At 31.1% G+C, this 17,226-nt stretch overlaps 2 protein-coding genes and 1 long non-coding RNA gene across 4 annotated transcripts in view; all 3 read left to right on the top strand.

The window, feature by feature from the left end:
* The first annotated feature begins 3,405 nt into the window (after positions 1–3,405).
* Positions 3,406–5,989, top strand: LOC149893031 (beta-alanyl-bioamine nonribosomal peptide synthetase ebony-like). The gene has a single exon (XM_090066818.1). It carries the CDS (start codon positions 3,406–3,408, stop codon positions 5,986–5,988), a length of 2,583 nt encoding a protein of 860 aa, XP_089922944.1. The 3' UTR covers position 5,989.
* Positions 5,990–7,768: 1,779 nt separating this feature from the next.
* The window catches only part of LOC149893029 (uncharacterized), a 42,412-nt gene continuing 32,954 nt past the window's right edge, over positions 7,769–17,226 (top strand). The window contains exons 1-3 of one of the 2 annotated variants that reach the window (XR_016456207.1): positions 7,769–8,108; positions 8,731–8,909; positions 9,000–10,394. This is a non-coding gene — a long non-coding RNA (uncharacterized LOC149893029). Of the gene's footprint in view, positions 8,910–8,999; positions 10,395–17,226 lie in introns of those variants that run through there. The other variant, XR_016456206.1, reaches the window with a different exon arrangement.
* The window catches only part of LOC145187649 (beta-alanyl-bioamine nonribosomal peptide synthetase ebony-like), a 9,302-nt gene continuing 8,254 nt past the window's right edge, over positions 16,179–17,226 (top strand). The window contains exon 1 of the mRNA XM_090071292.1: positions 16,179–16,312. The gene's annotated coding sequence lies outside the window, so the exon portion shown is untranslated. The remainder of the gene's footprint in view (positions 16,313–17,226) is intronic.

Raw genomic sequence — 17,226 nt, 5'->3', positions numbered from 1 at the left:
TCTGATGCGGTGTTTACGGAAACCGTGTATCATTTTAAATTGTTTTAAAATGTCATTGTATCAATGTTATTCAAAATTTAAACAACTCTGTTATTAAAACAATTAGTTTTAATTGAAATGTCATCAAATAAAGATAAAAAGCGAGAAAAGTTTTGCATTTTCTCGTTAAAAACCCTGGTGTATCAAACAAAACAATTTCTAAAGAGCTGCAGATTGCTTTGAGAACAGTGCAGAGAACAGTGCAGAGCGTTGTGTGAAACGATTTAACGACACTGGTACAATAAAAAGAAAATCAGGAAGTGGAAGAAAAAAAATGTTTTGTTAGACAAGATCTTGATAAAAAAGTGAAAGATGCCATAGACAGAAAACCGGAGATTTCTATTCGAACTTTAGCGAATAAATTTAAGACAAATGCTTCCACTATTAAAGAGTAAAGAGAAATTGTGGCTGTAAATCTTATAAAAAGAAAAAAGTTCCTCGTCGTGAAGAAAAGCAAGAAAATATCGTAATTCGATGTTCAAATCTGCTCTATAAAAAATTATGAGCTAAAAAATCTTGTTTGATTATTGACGATGAAACTTATTGTGCTGCATGTTTCCGATCTCTTTCAGGATACCAATATTATTCAGCAATTGCAAGAAATTGAATTCCAAATATGAATGCATTGAAATGCAAAAATTCGCTAAAAAAAATTTGGTTTGGCAAGCAGTTTGTAAATGTGGTGAATAAAGCCCTTGTTTTGTGACTACAGCAACAATTAACACCGAAATATACATCAAAGAATGCCTCAAGAAGCGTCATTTGCCGTTTCTAAGATCTCATACGGGTAATCCGTTATTTTGGCCCAATTTAGCCAATCATGTCACTACTCTGGGACAACTTTAAACTTAGAGAACGTAAAGTAACATTCGATGAAAAACAATTTAATCCACCAAGTTGTCCCGAGCTACGTCCTATCGAAAGATATTGGGCTATTATCAAAGGAAAACTGAGGTTCAGTGTAAAGTTAAAAACATTCAAGACTTCAGAAATAAATGGACTTGAGCTACCAAGAAAGTCCAGCCAAAGACTGTGCAAAAGTTGATGTTGAGTGTAAAACGCAAAGTGCGTGCGTTCTCAAGTACAAAACTTCACAAACTTTCTTAAGTGAAATTCAATAATATTAATACATGTACTTTCAAAATATATATAACATTCAATATCTAAATACAATAGTGAAATAAATATCCTTTACAATGTCCACGTAGATTTTTTCTGGTACATGTCTTACTCCTGGACATTTATTGCAAAAAGTATCATACAATATCTTTAAATTCAACTTGTACATCCAAATACTTAGTTGCCTTCACATCATATCACACTTCATATCATGTCTTCACATCATATCATACGAGCTAATTTGGTTAAATATTTTTACACAAACTTCTCCTGGTACTGCATTAGAACTTCGTTTTTTCGCTCTCACATCTACTAGTGGTTTGTCACAAACCTTCAAGTCTGTCAATCTTTAAAGTCGTTTTGGTTTAAATTTCTTCTTTGGATTTTTTTCTTAGCAGACCAATAATCCCCTGAAATAAACATCTTGTTCATTTTTAGAGTCAAACGCATTTATTCGTTCAATAATACTGATGCGCACTTGCAACAGCACTTTGCTTTAACAATACAATTTACACTTGCAATCAGGACCTGTAGACCGTTCTGGAACTTTTTTATTGACGTGGTTTTTATGTGCGAGCCCTCTTAATTTGTTTGATGTAATCACGCTTTTTCCCTTTTTTATTTTCTCTGTCAATATCCATTGTAATACTATATTGTAATACTATTATATTACTACTGCCGGAAATGATTTAAGCATTACGCAACCTCACTCAGCAGCAACTTGAATACAACTATTTTGACAAAATATAAAATGTCAATTAACAAGCACTCAGTGTTACCTCAACATGTGAAATAAATTCGCAAGTGGTCTGTAAAAACAACAGTTGTGCAACATAAGAGTTGTTTTTACAGACAACGTGAAAATCACGAATTTATTGATAATGTGAGGTACAACGGCATAAGTCTGATTTTTACAGAATATTATAGATAGCGCACATAAGGAACATTTTTTGCAAAAAAATGAAATAGTAAAAAAATACGACTTGTGTGGTTTTTGCAGATCATGATTCAATTCATGATAAATAAACATCGTAAACATACAGATAAGTAAATAATCAGAAAAATCATGATAAATAAAAAGAAAGTCGCATCGTTCTATGCAACAGTTAAAGAAGGGATTTAGAGGAGAAAACTTGGATATTTATTTCAAAAACTGAAGTTCGGGAATTACAATTTTAAGCAAGAAGTCATACATGATCTGAAAACAGTCGTCAATGAAAATTCGGTGAGGCATATTTATGTAATTAACAAAAGTTAAAAGTTACATAAAAATAGGTTGAAAAGGCTGTTTGGTTACTAGAAGTTGCTTGAAATCTTTGAGATAGTGTTTATGTTTCTTTTCTTTTTTTTTTTCTCTTAAATTAAGGAGCATGCGCGATGATATTAACAGTTTACGCAGTTAAACAATTGCTTAAGAATGGTAAATGCTATAAACTTCTAATTGCTTAAAAGTATTTTACACGTTTTCTATATTTTAACTTTCTGTTTAAACGTTAAAAACTGCGTTAAACCTTTTAGTTGTTATTTGAAATTCTATGATGCGCGTTAAGTTTGTTTGAAATTAGGAACTCATTTAAAAACTTTCGTTAAGAAATAAAAGCATGTCTAAGATTTATGGATCGAGACTCATTAAATCAATGGAAAAAAATGAATAAGTTTGGTGAGAGACATTTTTATAGCTAAGCTAGTTCAGTGGTTTGTCATTAAACTCAGTGAAAATTATTCTTTAAAAATTTAACAATCAATGACAGACAAAAGTAACCCTAAAACAACAAAACAAAAAAAGTGTTTTCATAAATATGTTTTTCATGATTCTTGGAAGCATATACAGCGTAGCGAAAACATTCCGCTTTTTAAACGAGATTACTTAAAGACAAAAACTTGTTTTCTCCTTGAAAAACGTCACTAACACATGAAATTCTGTTACCTATTATTTGACAGTTTCCAGCATGGAGTCCGGTGCATGTTTTCTTTTCATAAGCACATGAACCTTTCGAAATAGGCTCGAGTATGCTTTGGCAACTTATTTATATATCATAAACATAGTATAGCTACATAAAGCTAAACGCCCTCTGATGTTTGGCCCTTTTTAATTTGCACACTCTATAGGCTGGAATCACGTATACGCTCTCTGTTGAGTATAAAAACTGTTTAAAAAGTCGTTCAGTTTGTTGCTAACACTATTTCGGCTGTGTTGGCCACCATCACCTATCTCACTACTCTCCATCGTTTCTTTAGATTTGCATAATGGATTACGGAGTTGTACATGGAAGAAGCATGGCAATTGTAAAAGAAATGGGTTTTTTCGAGTATTACAACCGCACTAAAGAAGACCCTGAAAAAGAACTGATTAATCCTAGTGGAGAAAGTTTCACCTATCGAACATTAAGTTTAACGGTACAAAAAATATCTCAAAACTTCTACAACGCGAGAAAAGCTGATCCGGGTGATGCAGTGGCAATACTCCTTCCTAACGGATGTAATCGAGTAGCAGCTATACTCGCAATGGCTAGGTTAGGAGTATCGTTTTGTCCGCTGGAAGAATCCACCCCAGAAGAAAAATTAGTTTTTATGTTGACTCATGCTAAGGCAAAGTGTGTGATTTTCGATGATCAGTTTGAATCCAAAACTCGGTGGAAAGAGTTGACGGAAATAAGTAAAATAAATATAAAGACATTGCTCACAGACGTCGGAGCTGTTGTTGAAGACTGCGTCATCCCTGTTAGGAAAAACAGCATTTTTTGTATTTTGTTCACGAGTGGTAGTACAGGGAAGCCGAAGGCGGTAAAAATTACCCACGAAAACATGATTCAAACTGTTGAATGGTTTCGAACGGACTTTTCCTTTGAACAAAATGAGATGATGTGTTCAAAGACAAGTTTTATTTTCATAGATTACTTTACCGAAACACTGTCAGCCATATGCATGAAAGAATCGTGCTTGTTTTTGAGACCGGATCAAGTTCAAAATGTTAAGGTTTTTCTAGAACACTTACGCAAATACAAAGTAACACGTTTATACCTCAGCGTAAGTTTGCTTCGATCGTTGCTTTTGTTGATTGAAAAAGACTCTGAAAACAAAAATGAACTGAGCATTCGAGAAGTATGGAGCAGCGGCGAAGATTTAAATCAAATATTGGTCAATGCTTTTTACAAACTGTTTCCGCGCTTGACACTTTGGAACGTGTATGGAAGCAGCGAAACCTCTGGCAATAGTATGTATAGCAAAATGATGCCGGTGAACATTGCAGACGGTCCGAACGAGACATGCATCGGTGAAACTGTTTTACCTGAAGTCGTTGTCTATTTGGTTGATGCGAATGGCAAGCTAATAAACAACTCACAGGAAATGGGCGAAATATGGGTTTCTGGGTCGGTTGTTTCCCCTGGTTATCTATTTGATAACGATGAAAGTAGCAAGCATTTCCAAACAAATCCGTTTTATGATGTCACACAGGAAAAATTTAAAACTGTATACAAAACTGGTGATTTTGCTGTTCGCCGTGAAAAAGGCATTTATAAAGTCGGCAGAAACAAAGATTTTGTCAAAATAAGAGGCAACAGAGTCAACACTGCGGAAGTAGAGAAAACAATACAATCACTTTATCCCAACAATTCCGTCGGTGTTGTAACAAGACAAGTTAATGAGGTAACTGAGCTCTATTGCTTTATTTCACCACCAACATTGTCAGTAAAATGCGTCTTTAAATCGTTAAGCAGCAAGTTAACGTCGTTCATGATCCCGAGGATACTTTTTCTAGATGAACTGCCTAAAACTGACGGATCTGATAAAATTGACCGTCAAAAGTTGGTGACTCTGATACCTTCGAACCAATGCGATATACTTACAGCAGATGAAATTTTGTCGTATCCCATAAAGAGGCAATTTGAATACATAACTGCATTGGTTCTGAACACAGATGTCTCAGCTATTGATGTGGATAGAAGCTTTTTTGAGCTAGGAGGTGACTCTGTAAGTGTATGGTTTTATATTGAGAAACTGAAAAGTATTGGGCTGGAAGCTACATTTGAAGAACTTACGTTAGCACCTTTGTGTTTCTTGATAAACAAGTTTAACGAAAAATGCGACGTAGTACCAAACTTAAGTGAAAACAAAATAAAGGTATTCGACTTTTCTGAAGCTCACCGTGATTTTGTAGATACCCTCTTCAAACAGCATTCTCTTGCTTTTAAGGAAACCAGCCCCATTGTTGTACATTTAGCGGACCCTAACTTTCCAAATCAGTTTTGGTGTTATGTAAACACAGTGGTTGGATCTTTTCCACAATATTCATTTTATGCAATGTTTTGTGAGAAGCCTGTTGGTGTAGCTACAAGCTACCCCCTAACTGCTGTGTTAGAAATAAACTTCTCACCGTTTATTATCGAAATGTTGTCATTATATGAGAAAGAAGTAGAAAAGAAACTTCCAAGCTCCAAGTTTAAAGTTTTAGATTTTTCTACCATTCACGCAGATATCACGCTGCCGAGAGAAACAGCTTGCCAAGTAATTTTCGAGCTCTCAAAGCGTGTGGTCGAAGTTGCTATTGAACATAACTTTGATGCTGTTTGTACGCTCGACAATAATAACGCCACCATGAATATCGATACTCGCTTGTTAGGTTTTAAACATGTGTCGACCATCAGTTTGAATAAAATCAATGTTAACGGTGAATATCCGTTTAGAAATCTAAAGCGTAAAGAAGGTTTCGTTTGCATTAAGTATCTTAGCGAAGACGCCAAAAGATATCATGCAGAACAACTTAAACTTTTGGAAAAGCGTTTAGAAAATCAACAATATGGCTTTTTCTTAAATATCTCAAAAAAATAAAGATCTCAAAAAATAAATCATATATCAAAAAGTAAAAGAATAAAAGATAACATGACTTTATTTCTTATATGATTTTTTTTTTACTTTCAGTATTTTAAATTTTTATAAATACCTCTTCATTTTCAGTGTAAACTTAATCTGGTAGGAGTATTTTTCCTTTGACACGTTTATACTTTCTTTTAAACCTTTTTCAATTTTTTTTCTCCGTCCTATTTTGTTTGTTATAAGAATTTCGTATAGTTAGCAGGTTAGCATATTTTTCTCCAACTTTTTTCCTTAGAACTTTTTTTTTTGACATGCTGCAAAATGTTTATGCAGTAAAAAGGCGCTAATCTACGTCAGTTTATTAACACCAAAAGATATCAGCAAAAAGTATGTCTATTTTCAACTGTTATCTGGTTTTTCGGTTTTTAACGAAAAATAGGAGAAATAACCCAAATTCTCCACCAGTATTTAAGATAGTTCGAATTTTCTCAAGTTTATTAAAATGGGACTCAGCGCGTTTGTAGCACCAATTTTTTTTGTGGAGCAAGTTTTCTATCATACTTAAAACTATTTAAGACTTACAAAATTTGTTAAAAGTTTAAATTTTAGTTAGAATTACTAATTATTCTGTGAAATGCATTGAAGTGTTAAAAGAAAATAACATACACCATGTGAAACCTCGCAAACATTCTACTGGGTTTTTGATTTTATATCGAAACATTTGAAATATTTTCAAGTATCTTATATTTTCAAATGACTGATATAGATATTTTTAGATTTTCTTTAAAAAGATAAAAACCAATGTTGATATTAAGGTACAAGATAAAAAAAGTTCTACTAAAACTTCCCTCCTCCTCACGTTTGTAAACTTACCTCCTCCTCTTTTAGTTCTTTACACACGTTTGTAAACCCAATTTTTTGAAACTATTAACTTTCAGACGCGCACCAATTAGGGCCGTTATTTGACAAGAACCGATGCGTTTCTTTTACATTAGTCGCCCACATCAGCAGGCGCAAACGTTTGACTTAAAGATTTGTGCAATCCAGTATCTTTTAATACACTCTAAAGGCGGTTTTTATCAGCTATGAAAGATGCTAGTTAAAATGAGCAATCGATTTGGCGATATTGAAATAAAAAACCATTCCTTGCACAACACAAACTTGTAGCGTCCATAAATTTTGATAATGAAAATTTAATATCCACCACCCACTTTCCTTTTTTTTACCCAATCCCAAATCAAATAGCTAATAAACTTTACTTGATCGCCATTTTCATACGACGAGATTGATATGTCTTATTTTCCGATGAACTTCGATCTAGTTTAAGATACTGTGAGGAGGGAGAACTAAAGTAAAAAGACGATCGATAAAAAAACATACACAAGATAATTCACCAGCTCCTCACGTAAATAAGTGATAAAACGTTAAAAGAAAAGTTAAATACAACTGGGAAAAAACGTAAACACGAAGACGCGTAAATGATAAAGCAAAAAAAAGAATTAAGTTAAAAACAACAACTGAGAAAAGACGTAAACGCGAAGACTCGTAAACAAAAAAACGACAATTAGAAAAGTCAAAAACAACGATTAGAAAAGACTTATACGCAATAATTCACCGATCAATCACGTAAGTAAACGATAAAACGGAAGGAAGAAAAGTTAAAAACAACTGAGAAAAGACGTAAACATGAAGACTCATCAACCTCCATAAAAATAAATGAAAAGATATCGCAACAGGAAAACAAGCAAAAACTATAAAAGCTCAAAAAAGAAAGAGTCTAAGGGTTAGTTAGTTAGTTGAGAGATTTGGAGAGAGATAGAGATTAGAGCGACTAATGAGTACGGTCGTCTCTTTAGAAGAAGAGATTTAAAAGAGAAATTTAAGAGAAAAGAGTTTTTAAGAGATTTAAAGAGGATTTTAGAGAATAGAAAGAGTTTTGTGATAAGAAGAGTTCTTTGATGAACAAGCAGTTTTATAAGCAGTTTAATAAGCAGTTGAATAAAAGAAGAAGATTTTAAAATTGATTGTTGGAAAATAATCAGAAGATTTAGTTGAAGAATAGATAATTGTAATAAAAGAAGATATAAAAGAAAGAGGAGTAATTGATATAAACAGTATTGAACACTGCAAGAAGCGTAAGAGAATATAATTTGTATTAAACAAAAGTTATAAGAGTAAGAGTGCTAACCATTACACATTAATAGAACATTTGTTGAGTTTTATTATATTATAGAATATACTGAGGACGGCGATTATAAGTTAGATTAAACCTTTCCCATTAATAACCAAACTATCCTCAAACCTCGCCCTTACCTAACCAAGTACTCTCCAGACCATCAACCTCGATTCCAACCTCCATTTACTTAATCACATAACTCTAAATCCAAAACTTCCTCTTCCCCTTCCCCTTAACACCATTAGCTAAAATAAATAACAAACTAAACGTTAAAAGTTAAATAGTTAAAAGAGATTTCATTAAAACGCCACCCTCACAGTATGCGACAAATTTATTCATACCCTATCATAAAAATGTTGTAGCAATAAAACAAAAGCCAAATTGGTTTGAATAATTTTAATTGAAATTTAAAAAATGTTTATTGTAACAACTATAAATAATGTTAAATATAATATTTGTAAAATTAAATCTTGTTTTTAAAAAAAATGAAAATTATATTAAAATTGAGATAATAGGAAACGTCAAAGTTTTATTAAGTATATTCGAGTTTTTTTTTTTTTTTATAGTTAGTTAACATTTAGTATGAAGTCCTTTGGCACTGATAGCTGCTTGTAAGCGACGAGGAATACTATCAATTAGGCTATGTAAATAGTTTGGAGGAATATTATGCCAAGCTTCCTACAAAGCTAAAAAGAAGTTTTGTTTGTTAATACTGTGCTCATCAAATTTTCAATTGGATTGATATCCAGACTTTGAGCAGGTGAATCCAACAATTCTATTTTATTTTCTTCGAAATATACTTTGGCAATCCTACAGGTATGTTTCTTGGTTTTTTTTTGGAATTCTTTAGTTCGAATTTACTTTCATCAAATCATAAAACTAATTTCCAGAAATCCAGTGGCTTTGAAAAGTACTTTTTTGCAAAGGCAAGGCGTTTTATTTTATTTTTTTTTTTCAAAATGAAAAATATTTTTGTTACTCAGGATCCATAAAACCTTGCAGAGCGAAGTCTACGTTGTATTGTTCCTTCAGAAACGTTCACGCGTAAATTCTCTTTAATAGCTTTGGCAGAAATAACAGGCTCTCGCTTTACTTCTTTTACAATAAGCTTTTCTTCTCTTAATGTTATTTTTGATGGACGGCCTGAAGGTGCTTTATTTGGCATACTTTCTGTTTTTTTATATTTTGTATTTTTGATTGTACTGTTGCCTTGTTTTTATTATATTTTTCAGCAACTTTTCTATACCCTAAGCCTCTTTCATGATCATCAACGATCATTTGTCGTACCTCAACACTAGTTTCGTAGGTTTTATGGCATTTTGAAAACTTTTTTGAAACGAAACAGAAGAAAATGTTATATACGAAGTATAAACAAACATAATAATATAAGAATGAAAAATAAACATGTTAGAGTATGAAAACAAAGTTTAGTAATTATGCTTGGTGAATAATTTTGTCGCATACTAAAAAAAAAATTATTATTTAAAATCCATTCGCATTTGGGTCAGGAGGGATTCGAAATTTTTGGTTAATTTTGTTTACAAGCTCCGATCACCGCATTTTTTTGTAAACCGTTTATACACCAGAATAAATGCAAAAAAGTTTAAAGTTTGCACCATTTCTGGAAGTAACCGATTGAAGTAAAATAGTGTGCCATATATAGCACACTTATGGCAGCTACTTAAAAAAGTAATTTATTTATTTTAACGGCTTTAACTTGAGTAAATTAGAGTAAAAAGTTTATTAATAACATTTAAAAGTAACAAACGTAAACGATGTTGATCTTCAAAATATAATTTATAATACGCAATCGGTATAATTTATGATCACCTTCGGATCACCGACCTTGACCACTAAAAAATCCAAAACCCGACTGTTTTAAACCAACTTCTTTTTTTCTGACTTCGATAGAATGTTTTCAAAATCTAACTATAAATGTAGTTACAAATATGGTAGTTTCAAAAATGCAAACCGCTTCTGGTGGACATTTTTTTCAACGGCGCACAGTGGGACGAAATCCCGATTTCGTGGCCAAAATTCTCAAATTACCTACACGAGGGTTTTCGAGGTCGCTGATTGCGAATCTTAGGTCAGATTTAAAAAATTCAAAATTGAGGCTCCAATATGGCGGCCAAAACTGTTCATACGTTGAAAATATGAAATCTAATGTAGTTTAATCTTCGATGTCATTGCTTATGATTCAGGAATTAAATTAGAGCAAAAACATTGTAAAATTATTTCCAAATTTACGCTATTAATAAAAAAACAGAAATTTGTAATTTTAGTTTTATTTTTTTTTTTAAATTGGTAAAAGATTAAGCCACATATATGTAAAAAAAATGTTTATTTAATTTTAGTAACAAAAACACGTATGTCATATTCATCAATGTTCGAATCATTCGATTCGGAATCTGATGTTGAACCACTTGTATCTAAATCGGAATTGTTCCTTGTCTCTTGTCTGGTGACTTCAGTTTGTTTTAACACTTGTAAAGCTTCTTGATGTAGAGATTTTGCAATTGGGCAATTTCCTGATGCTCGAGAGGGGTTGTTAACGTGACATCTTTAACAACTTGAGCAGCATGTACTTGACCAGAAGTCCTTAAACTCATTTGAGCAGCATATGCTAATTCTTCTGTAGAAAAAGTAGAACGTACTTCTTGAGTCTTTCGCCTCTTTGATTTTTCACTAGATGAAGCAAATGGTTGCGAAGGTCGCCCACATGTTCCTTTTTTATTATCATTCTTCACAATCTTCTCAGGTCTTGTGCATTTAGTATTGGATAATATTTAAAATTGTATGGTGCCCTTCAACTATTCTTCATTTTTTTTCAGAAAAAAATCTTCCCATCTTCCTGCTGCTCTCCATCTCGATCGAAAATTTGAAAATAATCGTGATAATGACATTTCATCCTCGCCTACTTGTATCACATGTTCCGTTTTTTTGAAAATTGCATATGTCAAAACATCAATGATGAATTTATATTCATTTATTAAACTGTCTTTCACCATAAAGAATATATCTTTTCTTCAAAATTCCATATTTGAAGATTTGGAAGACTCTGTAAAAAAAAATACCGTTACAACTGGTGAGAGTTCTTTGAGGACTATTTTATAAAATTTTGAGATTATCATAAAACGGAACGAGAAGTAACTTGTAAAGCATATATTTAAAATAACAAATTATTGCATTAAAATGTAATTAGTGCCATTAAATAATGTTAGTTCACTAATTTCCATGACCCTTTTCAGACATTAAACTATGTTAATAAATTAATGTCGCACCACGCATTCCTCCATAAAAACTAGCCTCACTATTAAAATGGCACTCAATGGCAGCCAGTTTTTTTATATGTTATATTTAACACTATACACTATCAATTCTTTGTCGAAAGAAGGTGGATAACCCCGGTTAAATTTTTAAAACGACATTAGAAAATCGATTTCAGATAAAAAATTTACAATTTTTTATGTTTACTTGTCGCGCGATTTAAGTATTTAAAAAAATTAGCAATAACAGTGCATAACGATATATTCTACATGCCTCCAGAAAGTGATTCCATTTTGCCGAATTCCAATTGAAATAGTTTCTTCAGTTTAACGGCACTTTAAAACAGGCAAGAATTTTTCGGCGTGTCCACTTCTTTAGTGCGTACCGAACGGAGGCTAAATGTCAACTGATGTCCAGGCCAGCCTAGAGCAGGTATATACCTGCCCTGTTCGGAGTTTTGTTCTAGGACTATCTGTAAACAAGATCTGAACGTAAAAAGACGAAAATATAAAACTCAAAAATTTGACTTTTGGCCACGAAATCGGGATTTCGTCCCACTGTGCGACGGTGCGATCGCTAAGAACTTAGCAATCACGCCGTCATCAACTTAGTTTTTTTATATTACGAAAATATCGTACCCAAAAAATTTCGATGTTTATCGATTCATAACGATATTTATCGTTCAGTTACAATAAATATCGTAACTCATATCAATACTCAAACGATAACTATACTTATCTATTCATTACGATATTTTTTACTTTTTCCGACTTAATAATAACTTTTTTAAAAACTTAAATAACTTTAATAAAGTTCTGACAAATGAACTATTTAATTTTTATATATATATATATATATATAGATAGATAGATAGATAGATAGATAGATAAATGGATATAGATAAATAGATATAGATAAAGATAGATATAGATATATAGATATAGATGGATTGATAAAATATTTGATAATAATAACAATAATATTCAAAAACCCCATTACAATGCCATTTATTTGGCATTCAAATTTGCTTGAAAAAATAAATATTTGAAATAATAAAATAGCTTTTTTCTTGTACTGACCTATTGGATATAAGGCAATTAAACAATCAGTGATTTCAATTAAAATTACCACAACGTTGTAATTGAAAATTGATTTACCCATAAAATATTAAAAAAACAATATAATTAGGAAATCATCATGATTCCATACTAAATAAAAAACAAGTCTTTTTAGGGCCTGTTTATATGAAAAGCGGGCTGGCTCGTTTGCCGAGCCAGCCTGTTTGCCGAGATATCGACGTCATCAATATTTTAACTTAATTTTATTTTGCGTTTATAAGAATAAACGAACTAGCCCGGATAGCGAGATCTCACTGTTTTTAGCAGAGATCTCGGCAAACGGGCTGGTTAATTTCTTATATAAATTTGTACGCATGCGTACAAACTCTTACACTTTTTTTATTTGAAAGCTTCCGTGTAAAATAATAAATTTGATGATAAAACTAGCAACTTCCGTGTACTTAAAATTTTAGTTGTTTTGTTTTTATAATTTACCAAAGAAAGATCCAGTATCTTTTAAGTAATAGCTACTTTTTTATATGCTGATAGAGCTCTAGAGTTGATTTTAGTAAATAAAAGCTATTTAGGTATCCATAGCAAGCAAGTATTTAAACTAACATCGCCGTAGAAACCGCAATCCTCAAATAGACATTTCTCTATTCGATTGCGCAACTAATTTCTCAGCTTGAAAAAGAGGTCAGTAAGGACAAAAATGTAAACAAATAGCGGCAAACTATTTTTTCTTTTTCAAAATTTTCGCAGCTAAAAATATTATTTTTCAACTGGTCGTTTATTATTTTTAAAGTTTTATATTTTTCAAGCAAGCTTTTGTAACTTTCATGACATACTTTTATTTTTTTTTTTCTATGATTGTTTTTTCGGATAATAAAAGTTTACAATTTTTGCAATCTGTGTTTTTGGTCGAATCGATTATTGTATGAGTTTCAGTATCAATATTAATTGTCAACTCTGGATATTTCGACTTTTTGCATAGTTTTGAATGAAAAAATGCTTGGAACTTAATTCCCTGATTTTAAAATTTTTTTACCGTATCCTGATCTAACTTTTATTTCCTTAGGCCTAAAGTGAAATTCACACACTTTCGTGTGTTTCATGATTTCAAATTTATCAGCACCTCCTTTACGTCTATATTTAAATATTTCGTTACACTAAGCTCTGTAAACATCAAGTTTTTTTTCTTTGTTAGAGAAAGAAAATAGAGCAATGTTATTCTTTTCCATATTGTTATTATAAAACGAACTTCCGTACACCTTTTTTCACTTCGTTTGGTCTGAAAATGCTTGAGTTGCAATAAGACATCTTTTGGAGCGAAATTATGTTTTTAATTTTATAATTTCGAGAGTTTTTATCTGTTTACATTTTTGTCCTTACTGGCCTCTTTTTCAAGCTGAGAAATTAGTTGCGCAATCGAATTAGAGAAATGTCTATTAGTAAACAGTGCAAAAATGGCTTTTAAATCTTTTTTATATAACGAGTTATTAGTTTTGTCAAGTAAAAGTGAATTCTAGCCCACTGTGTAGTGGTTTGAACCGAAATTTCGGCCGAAACAGAAAAAGTAACAGGTTGTTGAAGCAGAAATTTCGGATTTGAAGCCGAAAGTTTCCATTCGTTACAATTAGCGGCAACATTTCAGCAAAACTATATTTTAATTACATAATAAGTACTTTTTATTATTAAAAAAAAGTGGACTTTCCTAACTTTTAATTGAATTAACCACAACTATTATAACTATTTAAAGAAAAAAAACTTTTTCTTTTTTAAAAAATTAAAAAATTTGTGGAATGCTTTTTACTGTTTATTTAAAAAATAAAAAAACAGTTGAATTGTCCTCCTAACCGCCTGAGCCGTTTTTAACAACTTAATCTAAAAAATGGCGTTAAAAAATTTGCGATTTTTAATTTTTATCAATATCTAGACGATAATTCGTCTGACTATTTTTTCCCGTGAACTTTGGGAAGTCAGACGAGAAAACTTTGGTTATTTAAAAAAATGAATAATGGCGAAATATAATTACGTTTTGCAGGTTTAATGACGGGGGTAATAAGCCATTGCTAAAAGCTTTTAAAGCTTCTTTTTCATAATCCTTCAAAAATTTAATAAAAAATAAATCACAAACTATTTTAAAAGCATACTTTAAATTATCTTTTTCTTTTGTGATACTGCTTCTGAATAGCACTGATAATTTAATTAACTAAATTTTGGCGCAACCAATGATTAATCCCCCGAAACTTTACGATATTTCATTAAGATCAGAGAAAAGCCGCAGGAACATATTTGTTCCGGCAAATGAAAAATTGCATTAGCGCAAAAACCAAAGTTCATTAGCGCAAAAACCAAAGTTCACGGGAAAAAAAGTCAGACGTACTATCGTCTAATCAATATCTTAATAAATAAATTTTGAAAATATATATTGCAAAATAACTTAACTTAACTTTTAGTTATATCTAATACAAAAATTGTAAAATATCGAAAGTTTCGAAAATCAAACGATATTTTATCGGAACGTATCGAATTATATCGAAACTCAAAAAATATCGTTATACATTTTTTAACGATAACTAGTGCGATATTTTTGCGATATTTTCAACGATAACTAATGCAATATTTTAGCGATAAATATCGCTAAAAGCGATATTTATCGCTAAAATATCGCATTAGCGATATTTGCTAAAATATCGCTAAAAGCGATACTTATCGCTAAAATATCGAAAAAATATCGTGCATATCGAAACCCAAACGATATTTTTTTGGAATCATATCGAAACATATCGGATCATACCAATTCATATCGAAACCCATTATCGTAAAAAATATCGGTTAGTTTCTATATTTCGATAACGCTACGCAGATGCATAGCTGCTGGTGTTTATATTAACGAGATGCCTAACTTCACAAAAAGTTCCGAAAGAAAATGTGAAGCAAGTTTTTAAATTTTTTAAATGCCGGTAGCCAGTTTATTTAAACTGACAATAATTCATTTTTGCTTTGCTTTGTTTATAGTTGCTTCATTTCAGGCTGGCAAAACAATACTGGGTGGAAAAAAATTTACTTCACTGCAGAAGCGCGAGCTAGATATCTAGTTAACTTATATAATCGAATTGCGCTAATTTAGGTTATTTATCGATTTATAGAAAAATATGGCGCTTCAAAAGAAATCTACTCCAAGTAAATAGTAAGAAAAATTGTGATGCATAAAGAAAGATCCATCATACTTTGCAAAAAGATTATATAATGCACCAGCAAACTAAAGAAGTTTTAATAAAAAGCTTCCATCCTGAATGTTTCAAAAAGAAAAAAATTTTAGAAGTAATTTTACAAAATGGATTTTAAGATTTTAAGCAAACAAGTGATATGTATGTTGTGCTTGATTAAATTTTGCTGATTTATAAAATGATATCGCGCATCATAAGAAATCTACATCACAAAGCTTATAAGAATTAACGAAATTTACATGTACAAAACATGAATTGTTCGAACAATCATCTAAGAATATTAACTTTTATTGCTATAAATGTTTGTTTGATATTCATCTGTAATATGTAAACATCGTAAACATGCAGATAAATAATCAGAAAAATCAGGATGCATAAAAAATTCTTTTTACGTATCATGATTTTTCTCATTATTTAATTATCTGTATATTTACGATTGCATCATCCGATGCAACTGGATCATATTACGAAACAGTAAGCTAAAGATGGAATTTTAAAGAGAAAATTTGGATGATGTTTGTTTCAAAAACTGATGTTTGGGAATTACAATTTTAAGCAAAGAAGTCATACAATATCTGAAAACTTCCGTCAAAGAAATTTTGGTGAGGCATAGAAATTCATTAGCATAGTTACAAGTAAATTGATTCAATAAAACTGTTTGGTTACTAAAAGGTTGCTTCTTGTATCTTCCAGTAACCAAAATTGTGATATATATATATATATTTCGTTTACTTTTTTTTTTTTTTGTTTTTTTGTTTGTTTTTTTTTTTTGTTTTTTTTGTTTTTTTTTGTTTTGTTTTTGTTTCTTTCTCTGATATTTAACAGTCTACGCGATTAATATTTAACAGCCTATGCGATTAAAATAATCACGTAAAATTATATTCGCGATTTCTAATTGCAATAAATTTCTTATTGCGAAAAACTTTTTTTACGTGTTTTTTTAAATATATTTACGTTTTTTGTTTTTAATTTTAAAAGTTGTGTTAATTTTTTAGTTTTTATTTAAATGTTTATGGTAAACTTTACACGGTAGATTGTTTGAAAATTTGAATTCACTTTCAAGTTTCAGTTTAGAAAGTGATAAATTAAAATTAAAAAACACAAGCCAGTTGCACAGTGAAAAAGTCCCATGCAACTACGCGGACAAAAATAGAAAGGTTGTTAAATCAGTGAGTTTTTGGCATTTTTTAAAAGCTTACATATTGACATTTTCTCAACAAGAATAGAACATATTATCAACTTTAGTTCCTCAGAAATTTAGCGCTAAATTTTGAAATTGCTTAGAAATTGGCCTATAAAAACCCTATAATTAATAACTTGAGAACGGCCTGATGGCCTGACTAATTGACGGTCGACCCCTTGTTAGAAAGATATTAAAAAGTACTTTTCGAAAAAACAATTGGAAAAATTTTTCGAGGTCACAGAGGGCGTCAAAGTTTTTTTAAATTTCGGTTAAATATGACCAATTTTGGGAGAAAATATTTGGTCGGTAAAAAGTGCGTTAAAAGACTCCTAG

This window comes from Hydra viridissima, unplaced genomic scaffold, assembly GCF_058129835.1.
Source record: "Hydra viridissima isolate aposymbiotic clone 2 unplaced genomic scaffold, HvirCarnegie_v1 scaffold_1, whole genome shotgun sequence".
Lineage (NCBI taxonomy): Eukaryota > Metazoa > Cnidaria > Hydrozoa > Anthoathecata > Hydridae > Hydra > Hydra viridissima.
The sequence above is the reverse complement of the archived record's forward strand: the minus strand, read 5'-3'. Positions and strand labels throughout refer to the sequence as shown.

Excerpts from the sequence above, each read along its gene's own strand:
- LOC149893031 (XM_090066818.1), top strand. The coding sequence starts at position 3,406 with ATGGATTACGGAGTTGTACATGGAAGAAGCATGGCAATTGTAAAAGAA.